This window comes from Mesocricetus auratus, unplaced genomic scaffold (assembly GCF_017639785.1).
Source record: "Mesocricetus auratus isolate SY011 unplaced genomic scaffold, BCM_Maur_2.0 Super-Scaffold_6730, whole genome shotgun sequence".
Taxonomy (NCBI): Eukaryota; Metazoa; Chordata; class Mammalia; order Rodentia; family Cricetidae; genus Mesocricetus; species Mesocricetus auratus.
The window spans coordinates 48442690-48456618 of record NW_024429184.1 but is presented as its reverse complement, the minus strand read 5'-3'; the positions used below and the strand labels follow the sequence as shown (position 1 = coordinate 48456618).

At 37.6% G+C, this 13929-nt stretch overlaps 1 protein-coding gene across 1 annotated transcript in view; it reads right to left on the bottom strand.

Moving 5' to 3' along the window:
- Cngb3 (cyclic nucleotide gated channel subunit beta 3) overlaps positions 1–13929 on the bottom strand; it is a 168116-nt gene that overhangs the window by 42330 nt on the left and 111857 nt on the right. Inside the window, 3 exon segments of the mRNA XM_005066722.1 lie at positions 1695–1792; positions 4772–4931; positions 9208–9349. Of these exon segments, the coding sequence (XP_005066779.1) occupies positions 1695–1792; positions 4772–4931; positions 9208–9349 (400 nt within the window).

The following is a 13929-nucleotide window of genomic DNA, read 5'->3' as shown; positions in this document are numbered from 1 at the left end:
TTTATAATTTAAAGTCATGACAATCAGGATTATTCTTTTCTGTTTTGTGTCATCTGGAAACTTGGTTATCATCACACCCTTTATAACTTTACCATAATCCTGATGGAAATCTAGAGCTGACCACAGTGAAGAGTCCTTGGATAGTGGCCTGCTACTAGTAACATACAGAGTCAGTCAGTGGTTGTCTGGAGTAACTCTGCCTAGGAATCTCACCACACAGCTTCTATTCTTTCATCTTCTGGCTAGATGTAGTAATTATGTATTTCAAGACATATGCTTCTGCATGGATTATGTTTTCTTTTCTATCTTTCCTGGAATTCAGTGTTCACACTGATATCATGCTTAAAAGACATCAATATATGTACAGGTCTAAGTTATTGTTCGGACTTGAATCTCTCCCAGGAACACAAGATTAGGAAATTAAATTGTTTACATGGCATTTCCACGCAGGAATTTATTATTCCAAACAAACAGATCTTAGTCTATTTGTGCAAATTTCAACAGTCCTTCCTTGAGACAGGAGGGTACTCAAAAAAGAAGGCAATGAAACTTATAAGGCTCACAGAACTTGTAAGACTCATGAAGCTCAGAAGGACTTGTCTGCAAGGTTATATAAACAGTCAGCAGTTGCTGGGGAAGAGGAGATGCTTAGAAGTTGAGTAGGCAACTTCAGAGATTCAGCTTTTGTGAGCCATCAATGATGCTGGGGTGGGCTTTCTTGTCGTGCAACTGCTGTTGAGCGACTCATGCTTCTTAAGGTAACTTGTTTGTGCAAGCAAATCCTACAAACTCACTGGTTTCCTAGGCTACACTTGGGCAGAATCATTTTGTCTGTGATCATTGCCCTGCCTGGAGTGAATAAACACTCATGCCTCCCTAGAAAAAGACATATAGCAAGAAGATAGAATTTTATGACTCAGTCACTAGCCCAAGGCCATACCTCTTAATATAGGAATTGAATTTCAGCATGAATTTTGATGATGACACCATCATTCAAACCATCCTAAAATTGGTTTATTTTATTATTGCAGATTCTAGGCTGTCTAATGCTATACTGCAAGGCTTTTCCTTAAAGAAAAAAAGAAGCTAAGTGTAAAGCATTAGTAATAGTTACATGAATAGGCCAACTTGGAGTGATCTGGGAACTTGATTCATAATACTTTGCTAAGGCACATCATAAATGGAAGGTGATGCACGTGTTAGCAAAGACAGAGCAGTGGAGTTTAATTAAATTTAAATTTATGCAAGAAGAGTCTGAAGAACTTGTCTGAAGAACTTCTCTTCCTTGACACTAATTAGAACAGAGAGGCTTCTAAAGAGCAAGTTGTCTGTTGAGCAGGGACTCATAATCTTTTTGATTCTTGTAAATTGTCCAGGTTATTTTGACTTTGTTAGAACATAAGGCAGGAACAGTGAGATAGCTCAGCAGATAAAAGCACCTGCTGCCAAGTCTGTTTACCTCAGTTTGCCTTCTGAGGCCCACCGACTCTTGTAAATTTCCTTCTGATTGCCACATGCATGCCTTGGCACATGTGTGTTCCTCCAAATCTCCCACATGTGCACACAGAACAAATAAGTTAATAAATTGCAATAAAAATTAAAAAGAAAAACCCCAAGAATTACATATATATAGTAAGAACTTAGAGGTTTACAAAGAAATTGATATTGTATTTTTCTATTATAAAAGTACTTGCCTTGAACAACTCTACTTGGTTGATGATGCTGAAGTTTGTGTCAATGGCAAGAGATAATCGCATTGCTGTTGGTAGGTTCTCAAGCAAGGTGGTCTCATCTTTGTAAAAATAAGCACATTTACCCAAAAGCAGAATAATTAGTACAACAATTCACCAAAGAGTAAGTAGAAAAATATTGAAAATGAAGATACCAAAATGCAAAGGTTTTTATAAATCATTATATCTTAAATTCAGTGTGTTTTATTGTGAATATCAGCTTACATACTTATCAAGACCGTATGAGTGCGCTCATGCACACCTGTGGTTTTTTTTTTTTTTTTTTTTTTTTTGGTTTTTTACGAGACAGGGTTTCTCTGTTTTGGAGGCTGTTGGTCTAGCCTGGCCTCGAACTCACAGAGATCCGCCTGCCTCTACCTCCCAAGTGCTGGGATTAAAGGCGTGCACCACCAACGCCTGGCCCACCTGTGTTTTTTTTTTTAACCTTTTTTAGATTTATTTATTTATTATGTATATGGTGTCTGTCTGTATGCCTGCAAGCCAGAAGAGGGTGCCAGATTTCATTACAGATGGTTGTGAGGCAGGCTGGGAATTGAATTCAGGTCCTCTGGAAGAACAGCCAATGCTCTTAACCTCTGAGCCATCTCTCCAGCCCTGCACACTTGTGTGTTTATGTGCCATGTGAGCTTCTTCCTTGATTGGTCCTCACTCTGATTTTTTAGATAGGTTCTCTCATTGACCTTGGCATTTACTGTCTAGATTAGTTGGCTGATGGGCTCTAGTGGTCCTCTTCCTTTATCTTCATTGCATTGGAGCTTCAGACATGTTCTTTTCTTCCTTTGAGAGACAGGTTGACCTTGATGTCACAGAAAACTTCCTGCCGGGCCCTCCCAAGTTCTGGAATTGCAGGCAACTCTACCATACCTAGCCTTTCATACATTGTAACCGTGCCATTTTATTCATGAGAGCAATGAAGTATAAAGATCTATTTATTTGTTTTATGTATATGAATGCATGTACAACTTTATACCAGAAAAGGGGGTCAGATCCCACTATAGATAGTTGTGAGCTACCACATGGTTGCTGGTAATTGAACTCAGGACCTCTGGAAAAGCAGCTAGTGCTCTTAATCATTGAGCCATCTCTCGAGCCTGACTGGAATGAAGTATTTTAACTACAAATGGCATACTGAATATTCTAGAACATTATTTTTGAAACTTTAAGATATTACATTTAATTGCCTTGAGACAAAGGTTAGTGAACAGGCTGAGATGGGGAAAGGATTTAGTTCTAGTTTCTGCCAGCCCCATCAGCCTAGGGATGACAAATGGCAATGAGTGTAGGTGGTATTTGAAGGCATATGGAGGTCTGTCTTGTCCATTATCTTATTTGACCTTTATAACAATCCTATGGCCAGACGTTCATTTCTACTTTGAAGATGGAAAAAAACTCAAATAATTTAAACTCAGAGAGAATGTAAATGACTTAATGGATTTAGCAAATTATTAGAAATCTCAACTGGGAACATAATCTAATGAGAAATGTACTAAGTGAATAATTTAAATTATTGTTGCTTAGTTGCTTATTAACCCAATAATGAATCTGAATACATTATGGATTTTTTCCTATATGTGATTAAATGACAGACCCGCAGACTGATCTCCAGTCGGAGATTAATTAAAAAGTTGCCCATTCTTAATATCAAGTATGTTCAGGGTTCATGAGGATGCATTATCTTGAATTTTTTTAAAAAGCTATGTGCTTTCTTTGAGACAGTCTCATCATATAGTCTTGGCTGGCCTGGAACTTCCAAAGTGGAGTAGCTAGCCTTCAACTCACAGAGATTCACATACCTCTGTCTCCAAAGGATTCCATGCCATCTTTCATATAAAAACATAGCTTGAGGGCAGACAGAGGGCCCAGTGGTATAGAGCACTTGCTATTTTTGCAGAGAACCTGGATTAAGTTCTGTATCTATATGGTAGCTCACAACTATCTGTAACTCCAGTTTGGGGGATTTGGAGCCATTTTATGGCTTTTGCAGGCACCAGGAATGCACCCAGTGCACATAATACATGGCAGGTCCTCACACGTACACACAAACTAAAATAAGATAGTCTTTAAAGAACAGATTTTTGTTTCTGAGGGTTATTTGTCTCCAGTTATCCACTAAGCCAGAGTTGAGTCAGAATCTGTGGCTGCTACCAGGAGCCACTCTTTTTACTTTCTTTCCTGCTAGAATTGCTCTCATGAGTATCTGCGGACACTAAAGAGAAGGGACATGGTGCTCTGATCCTTCTAGGAGATTGTAGTTTCTTCTCAGTGACAGATTGGTAGAGGAAAGTCCTATGACCAGAACCAGCAGACACTTCCTTCTCTGAGGAAAAAGTGTGATTTGAGAATCTTTTATTTCCACTAAAGGAAGTAGCTTTGTGTTGACATCTCAGGAATAATAATTCTTATTTTTATAAAAGAAACTAAAAATTTAATTTGTTGTCAACTGGCCCATATGTTTTAGGAAAGGTTATGCTTTTGAGCTCCAGTGCTGTAGTTGCAGAGCAGGCAACATTGATAAATAAGGGTCTCTTAGAACTAACTGAAAACCATGCCGTGCAACGGAAGTGGCCTGGAAGCTTGCGCCTTTTCCTGCACACTCTGCTTCCAGGAAGAGAAGCTGTCACAGACAGAAGATGAGTTTGGAGAACATATTCAGGGCTCAGTCCCAGTTATGAGTCCTTGGCCAAATTTTGTGCTTAGGACCTCTGTTATTTCCTTGTCTCTGAAAAGAGGTCAATGACACCCAATTTCCTGTGTGTGTGTGTGTGTGTGTGTGTGATGTGAAACAAACTGTGTAATTCCTAGCATGTGGTAGGCACCTGGTAAAATTTAACCTTTCTCTTCCTAGATTTGCCTTAAAATATGGATCTACATTTAAGAAAAATCATTCATATTAAATTAATGTCTAAGGGATCAGTTTTTCAACCTCTTATTCAAATCCAAACATCTCCTCTTTTACTTCACATAATTTTTATTGTGTGATAAGGTTTACAGTAATGTAAGCTATCATTTGCCATGCTCACCTAGTATTCTCTGAGAGTTCCATGTATATTCCAGCCAAGCCCGAACTCGATATTGCACACTCTGAGGAACAGAGTATTTGTTCATGTAGTCAATGATATGGTCCATGTAGACAAGGAAGTTGTGTTGATTGGCTGTTGCTGCTCCAATTACATCACGCATCTAAGAGCATAAACATGGTCATTCACACCTGAATTGCTTGTCCTTACACAACATGCCTGCCTATTGCCTTGATTGTCTGACTTTAACATGCTGACATCGGGTCCTAATAAAATGTTGGAATTCAAATTATCTCACTGATAAATAAGGCCCATTATACCAATCGTGTGAGATTTTTGTGGGGCTTTAGTCTCATAATGCAGGTGACTGAACATAATCTTCACATAGTTATATGTTACCATGAAAATGATAGTTGACATTTTAAAGCCACTATAATCCCTGCACAGATGCAAGGGAAGTGTAATGAGAATTGAGCAATTATCCTGCAGAATGGCTAGTCGATTTTGACGAGTCTTTCTATGAAAGTACCCTTCACAGATCAGCCAGGGTGGCTGGCTCTATAGGCTCAACTCATCATGCAATTTCAGCTTCTGTTCTTCCTTTTGTGTTGTTTAGACAGATAAAATCAAATCTTATCATGCTCAAGGCACAGTATTCAGCAGAAGTTGAAATGTGCTGAAATTACTGAAGCGTTGTCTGCACTGTGACAATCCTTAAGGAACTGTCAGGTTTAGTTCTCGAATGTTTATAACTCAGCCATAAAAACCCACTCTAGGTTAAAAGCTGATCTTTAAGGTCTCAGCACAAAAAAGATATATTGCTCGGCTCTTCCTCTCACATAGAGAGAAGCAAGTGCTTATAAATTTGCTTTGACTGTGGGTTTATTATGGGAGGAAAGCCAGACCTCACTTTCACACTAATACTTTACACATTCATTCTAGTAGCTGTGGAGCCTTTTCAGCTTGTGGAAAAAAAACCTACTTGTATTTTTTTAAGTATGGCTCAAATACCTTTCATCGTGATGCTTCCTCAGTTTACAGTTTTAGAAGTAATTGAATCTACTTCTTCACAAAAGTATTTGCTAAGAGCTATACAGACAGTCCTTTTACATCCATTATTCTTCAATGGCTCTCCAACTATTCTACAACCTCAACTCTTCCATCTTCTCTTTCCTTTTCATGTGCCACCAGCCACATTAGCCAGTTGTCCAAGGCTGTCAGACATGATATATTTATTAGAGGTTGGGCTGAGAGATTTAACCAGAGTGTTTGCTGGAATCCAGGAAACAGTTAGGTGGTTTTAAATGGTATTGAGGGCACAAAGAGTTGTAGTATATTCATCTGAGCGTCTTATGTACTGTCCTTTAGCAGTGATGGGTTTCATTGATGTAGGAAATGAGGACAATATGTATTCCACAACGAGTTCCAGTCTATAGAAGCATATCATGGTTGGAGAGTTAGATAATGCCAGGATTTGTAAGTTTTACTAGAGAGTGGAATTCAGGAGTGAAAAATGATTGTTAACTTTAAGGCACAGTCTCTGGTATGATCATATACATAGGTTTTGAATACATGGAGACATAGAGATTTTGTTTCAGGTTGTCTTACTTTTGTTTCAACTGTTTGCTTCCTAGCATCTTTTATTCCCTCTAAGAGCTTAAGGTGCAAGTCTTTATCTCCAACTTTACTCTCTTGTATATTTGAGCACCACAGTTTCCGGTGTTTCTTTCTCAGGTTAGATCTTCAAATCCTACTGAAAGGCAGGTGAACTACACTTATTAGATTATCATATGCATAAGAATCACCACAAGAGCTATTGAGATGCATTTTTGTGGTTCAGATAGTCTAAAGTTGAGTCTGAGTCAAGTGGTGCAGCGGTGGCTGTTCAAGGGAAGCATCCAGTGGTGAGTGACTCACTCTGCCGGCAGACATCATTTCCCCTTATCTCTCTTTATTGCTTTTTGAGACAGATTCTACAATTCAGCCCTGGCTGAGATGGAATTTGCTATGTGGACTGGGTTGCTTTGAACTTTTCCCTGCTCTTGCTTCTGCTTCCCAACTGCTGACATTACAGGGCAGATACATACTTTTCTTGTCTTTTGGAAATTGCTTTGCATACACCAAGGGCTTTGACCATTCATTTTTTACACATTGCTTTATTTTAAGACAGTATTAATTGCAATGCCTCTTAATATCTTTCTGGTTTTGAGACAGGGCCTCACTATGTAGCTCTGCCTGTTCTGGAACCTGCTTTGTAGATCAGGCTGGCCTTGAACTCACAGAAGTCTTCCTGACTCAGCCTCTCATGTGCTGAGTCAGTGTTAAAGGTGTTTGGCACTACACGCTACCCAACCCCTTAAATTCTTTAAAGCCTCCTCATCCATAAAAATGAATGCACCCCACACTGATTTTATGATGTATTATGACATAATGCATTTTTGCTGTTTCATTATATTTAATTGAAATTGAAAATTGCTCCAGCTAGCTTAGTATTACCATTAATAATTGTCCCCATCCATTGCTATGATAATTTACCCTTATGATCTTTAACTTCTTGATGTTCCAAAATTTCAACATTCCAAATATTCCAATATTTTCCAATACCTAAATGTTTTTTAAAAAATGGAGTTGTTCCAATTTCCCTATATAGTCCATTAACATGCCTAAGCTGAAGTTGATATGCCTCTTTGCACTGACAATAACTGCCTGTCTATTTTCTGTATATTTATATGCTTGTATTTGGAGGCTTGCTGACCTACAGCCTTGATTGCATTTGATGACCACAGTCAATTTCTGCAAGACAGTGACCCAATTCTTCTGAGAGTGCTTTTTATAATTCAAATTAACTAATCCATAATTCCTTTTCTTTATATAGCCCTCACATAGTCTCCCACATTTAACACACGACTTGTTACACATGGCAGTATTAGGCTCCAGACCAATAGACTGACATCTCAAAGCCTGATGAAGTTATTCAAGTTAGCTAACCTTAATGTTTAATCAGATGTAGCTCCCCCTCCCCAGTAATTACTTATTTTGCTCAACATCCTCATTATCATGGTATGCTCTCTCCTTTTAAGCATAGCAAATTAATCCTTCCAGTAACAATTGTCCTTGATCTGTTAGACTTACCACATCTAAGTAATAATAAAATGCATATTTAAAAACACTGGCCCTTTTGGTTCATATTATAAATAACCTTGGATCTCCATGTTCAATACCCTCTCTAGACTGCTTCCCGTTGCTGTCAAGGTAAAACTCAAATTTAGCACTCAAAATTCTTAAAATATTTTATTCTTGCACTTGTTTCTTACTTCCAAAGGTTGTTTGTCTCATTATTACCTTCTGGATCTCAAACATATTCCATGTTTTACCACTGACATATTTTCGTAACTAATTTTGATGAACTGAACTTCCTATTGATGACAACTGAATACAACTTGGCTCTTGAAAATGCCTCACCTGCATCTGCTCCATGGAACCTAAGAGGTTTCTCTTTTCTGAAAAATAGAGGGCTTCTAAAGTCCTCTGCCATCTGTCATGTTTAGCAGACACTTACCATTAATAGATGCATTATTTGAGTTCTGACAATTTTTGAGCAGTATCAAATATCATGGTTAGTAGTTATTGTTATAGAGTGAATTTTATCCATACTACCGTGAGCATGTTAAGAATCAATAGCTTTTCTAGTGGGTTTATTGATTTTGTGATATAGTACTCAGTGTCTTAAATCATGCATTATGTGAGTTTCATAACTGCATGTGGGGGCTGCAAAATGGAAACAATAAAAGGTCTCTGAATGCATAATGACCAAGAATTAATTCAAATAAAATATGTAATGAGTCTGAGGTGTCTCTGGTAGGACTTGCCCATGCTGTACTGCACAACTTCACTGCAGCCTTGGTTCGCAAACATCACAGGCCCGCTTTGCATTGTATGCTTTGCCACAATGCTATGCAATAATATATGCTCCATGAAATACCCGTCTCACATTCTAGATTCTGCTACATATTATGAATCATAATGTTTTGACTGTAAACTCAAAGGGTTTATATCCTAACAAACTTGACCAGCAGGTCTTCTGGAAGGTCTAATGGCTAAAAAGGAAAAACATTTGGGTATGATGACATTGATATGTAATTCTAGGGCTTAGAATGTGAATTCACTCTTCAATGACAGGAAAGAGGACCAGGAGTTTGAGGCTAGCCTAGACTACATTTCAAGAGTGTCTCAAAGCAAAAAAAGTCAATGTTGTAATGTTGGTCTAAGGGCCTTCTATCCCACACCATTAAATCTGTGAAAGGTGGTAAAAAAAGGAAGAGGAGGAAGAATGGAAAAAAGAACTATAGATTTCAATATTTCCTCCATAAAATTTATAAATATTTATTAGCCTTTTAAAAATGAATATATTTTGTTCCAGTGATTCATTGTGTGCTTACCTGACCAATTAAGCTGGAAAACACAAAAACTCCAGAAAAAAAATTCAAGAGTTGAAATAGAATTTCAAATGAAGTCTGTGGCTCTGGAAGGCCCCCAATAGTAACTAATGTTCGGACTGCCCAATAATAACATCTCAGATACCTGTAAAAAAGATGCATAGGTTTTCCTTTACATATCATTATAATACCGTTTTGCTTACACACAAAGTTTATACATGCAGGAACTTGCAAACACTGTGTGTACTATTGTAAACTTCTTAATAAACACTAGGACATGACAAAACTGTCAAACCGAAGGAGGGTATTTACTGTTTCCAAATTTAATGACCTACTTTATCAGGTTTCTGTATTTTGGGTGAGAGATTTGTATAAGAGTTATCATAGATGTGCTGACTATGTTTTACAATGAATGGGCTTTCTTATGGAGTGATTGGGATGGTTGGAGACATCTGGGAACATGTATTTGAGGTCAGCTGCCTTGTCCCTTGAGTCTTACTATTGTCTGGGTTTCTGTGTTTTTCTTTATTTGATCTCTCCTTGGAGTGCTCAAGGAAGCTTCTTCTCTTACATGTCTAAGCTTGTGCTGGTCTGGTTGGGGATGGCAGCATAACTTTCTATTTATCTTCTTCATATGACTAAATTGAACTTCCTCATATTCTGCCTCAAGGCACATGGACGTCTTTTTCTAATGGAAATATTTTTTTCCATATGCTTTCCCCTCATATCCTCAGTGATCATCCCTACATCCCTACCCATTCAACTCCATACCTTTTTTCTCTCTCTCTTTTTGGAAAATTAATGGTCTAACAAACAAACAAACCATAATAACATAAAGAAAGCAGACAAAGCAGGATAAAAACAACACAAATGTACACACGCACACACACACACACACACACACATACACACACGCACTAAGCCCATAGGGACATAAAAATCAGAAAACATAATAGATAAGTTCATAGACTTCTTAATGGCAGCTGTTTCCCCTAGAGTGATCATAGCTCAAGAAGAAGATAAAAAAGACCGTTTAATCCAGAAATCTCAAAACAGCTTAATTTCTAGCCATTATATTTGTTAAGCAAATCCCTAGTTTGAATTTTTGGAAGGCATATGTGACTCCGTCCTTCACTGAGAGCGATGGCAAAGAATTTGAGGTTATCTTTAAATTGCCAAACCAGGACTGATGAGCTGGCTCAACAGGTAAAGGTAATCGCCGACAAGCCTGACAACCTGAGTTCAATAACTTTGAGTCAACATAGGAGAAGGAGAACTCCAGATGCACATTATGGTATCTCCCTTCCTGCTAAAACAAATAAATGTAATAAAAATTTCAGTTACCAACTAATAACATGTGGAGAATATTATGTAGACCAAGGAGGTTTATGTTGATGAGATAACTCTATAATTTAGAGCTAATTGTTTACATAAATGAAAACTAGAACAGATAAATTTGCTCACTATCTTTTCTACACATTTTTATTATATTAATAAATATGCAAATGTGAGAAGAGATGAGAACTCTTTTCTTAGTAAGGAAACAACTCTTGGATGGAATAGGTTATTTATTTAGAACTTCAAGACTGAAGAACGCCAAATAAAATTACTTAGCTCTGATAACCCAGCCTGGGTCAGGCATTCCTACTGTATCCTTAAAAAACTTCCTACATGTGGAAGAGGGGAAAAGAACGAGTTTAATAACCAGATATTGGAGGACCAGAGTGAAAAAGTTTCTTCTGGACATGACAGACTGCTGAGCTCTTGAGTTCCAGGCAACTGTGGTTGCCTTCAGACATCAGCATAAGATCAAGCCAGTTAACATTCTAGCAATGAGCAAGAAGGTATTCTTGAGCTTTACTCCTGACTCAGGAGCTGCAGATAGAGGATGGCTTCTTGGGGGAAGGAATCACTTCTGTTTAAGCATGAGGGTCTTGGTTGGTAGACTAGTGGATAGTCCCAAAACCTAGGAATATACAGGCAACACAAATTGGAGATCATGATTTTATTTTTTATTTTTCACAAAAGACATTAAGTTAGTGGTGACAGGGAGATCAGGTGGATATGAGTGGAGTTAGAGAGAGGAGTGACAAATGAATTAAGATCGCAATATGTTGTATAAAATTCTCAAGGAATTAATAAAATAAATTTGAAAATCCAAATTCTTTATAGATAGACATTCAATTCATTGGATCCAAATTACTATTTTTTTCTGGCATTCATGGCAGATGAGAACTTTATACAACATTCTGCCTTAGTTCAACTGTTATTTTTAAAACAGAAGTACTAAATGACCCAGTTGTATTACTCCTAGGTATGTTCTCAAAGGATTCTGTATTCTATTTGAAACGAACAAGAAATAGAATACACATGGATTTCTACTAGGAGATGAATGAATAATGAAAATGTATATCATAAGGCTAAATTTTATTTGACTATAAAGAAAAATTAATTAAATTATCAGAAAAATGAGTGGAACTGAAAACCACTAAATGTAGTGAGGTGACTCAACCTCATAAGGATACAAACTGTATGTTCTTTCTCACATATGCAGATCCTAACCTCTAACTATTTAATATATACATCGAGGTAGAGTTAATGTTGATAAATACCATGATACTAGCTAGAAAGAGCCCATGAGATGAAAAAAGAGTCTTTAAGGAGAGGGTTGGGGAAGACAATGGAACACATGAGATATTAAGTGGAAGAGGAAAGAAAATAAGGCACGAAAGAGTACAATGAGGAAGAGGGACAGAGAAGTGGAGAGGAAGATGGTGGATGAAAAACTAACAAAAATGAAGTATGCTAAAAAAGATCCCATAATGAAAACTTCCACTTTATAGATGAATTAAAATATTAAATTAAAGCATGGGGGTGGCTCAAGAGGCTGCTCAGTGGAAAAAGTCCTTGTCTACAAGTCTGAGACCCTGATGTCAATCCCTGGAGCTCATGTAAAGGCAGAAACAGAGAAATGCTTCCATAAAGTTTTGCCTTGACCTTCATATGTGTGCATGCATGCATCCTAAAACCAATCAATAATAAATTAAAAACATGTTTTATTTCTTTGTCTAGTGAGTCACACAGAGCAGGAACACTTTAGTACTTTGTGACTGTGTTAGTCTTTGAACAAAGGTAACCATTTTCAAATACTAAGAAGAGTAATTTTATAAAGAATGAAATAAACTGGTGTTGAAATTAGCACTCAAATAAATACAAATCTATAAGTAAATTAGTTTCAAATTCAATATAATTGAAAGGGTAGGGGCTATTTCTAACCTGGTGGATGTAGGAATAACCAAGACAACAAAAACAGTAACAAAATCCCACTAGCTTTTTTGGGAGAGTTTAGAACCATTATGCCAAGACAATAAAAATATCACAGAGTAAATGTCCAGATAGCCTCGACTCACTAACAGTGAGCTTGTCAAAGAGAAGAAACACAAAAGGAAATTTATGGATTGTATTTCAACTTTTCTAGTTCCAGTTTTAAGTGTTCTATCGCCTAATCTATTTTGGTCACAGGCCCTCAATCTGTGGGTTTCTTTAAACTGAGGAAACTTATTAAACTAAATACTTAAGAGTGGGAAAGGACTTAGTATTTTTCCTATATGGTCAGTTCTATTATACATCATTTTACTGTTAATAGGAAAAAACACAATATTATCTACTTTCACCTTCTTATTTATAGATGTTAAAACTGACAGTTAAATATGAAATGTTGGCATCGATTTTCCAAGTCTCAAGGCTTAGCTTTGAACTTTTAAAATATTAAATAGAATGCTACATTAATTGGAAATTTTCTTCCCTGATGCTTTGTGGTTTATTTTTGGATTCTTTTCTCAAACATGTCGTGCACACCCAGACATGCCCAACCAAAGGTAAGATTTGCAATTTAATTAGATGGCATCATATTGATTTTCTAGGATTAGCTTAATTAGTCAAGGGTGTCCATCTCTAATATCTACACTCCAGGCAGATAAATCTTTTCAAGGAGATTCCATCTGGTGGATTTAATACGCAGACTCTCTGTAAATTTTTAATGCATGACAACACATAGATCCAAGTTAAAACAATATGAGAACTTAAGATTGAATTTAAGAGGGGAAAAGAGGAGGGGAGAGGAGGACATGAGGGAGCAGGAAGGTTGAGTCCGGGGAAGAATAGAGGAGAGCAGGATGCAAGATACCATAGTAGAGGGAGTCATTATAAGTTTGAGGAGAGATCTGTCACTAGTGAGATTTCCAGAGACCTACAAGAATGACATCAACTGGCAAACTAAGCAATGGTGGAGAGGCTACCTTAAATGTCCTTCCTGGATAATGAGATTGATGACTAATGTGTATGCCATACCAGAGCCTTCATCCAGTGACTGATGGAAGCAGAGGCAGACACCCATAGCTAACCACTGAACTGAACTCCTGGAACCCGGTTGCAGAGAGGGAGAAGTCATGAGCAAAGGGGTCAAGACAAGGCTGGTGTAACCCATAGAACCTGCTGACCTGAACAAGGGGGCATGTACTGCAAACTGATAGCTGTGAGGACTGATGCAGACCCCCCTAAATTTGGGTGTCAGTGAGGAGGCCTCAGTAATCTATGGGTCACAGGGTAGTAGATCTGTTTTTATCCCTGGCTTAAAAATGGAATTGGGGAGCTCGTTTCACATGGAGGGATGCTCTCTCAGTCTGGACACATTGGGGAGGGCCCAGGCCCTGCCCTGAATGATAA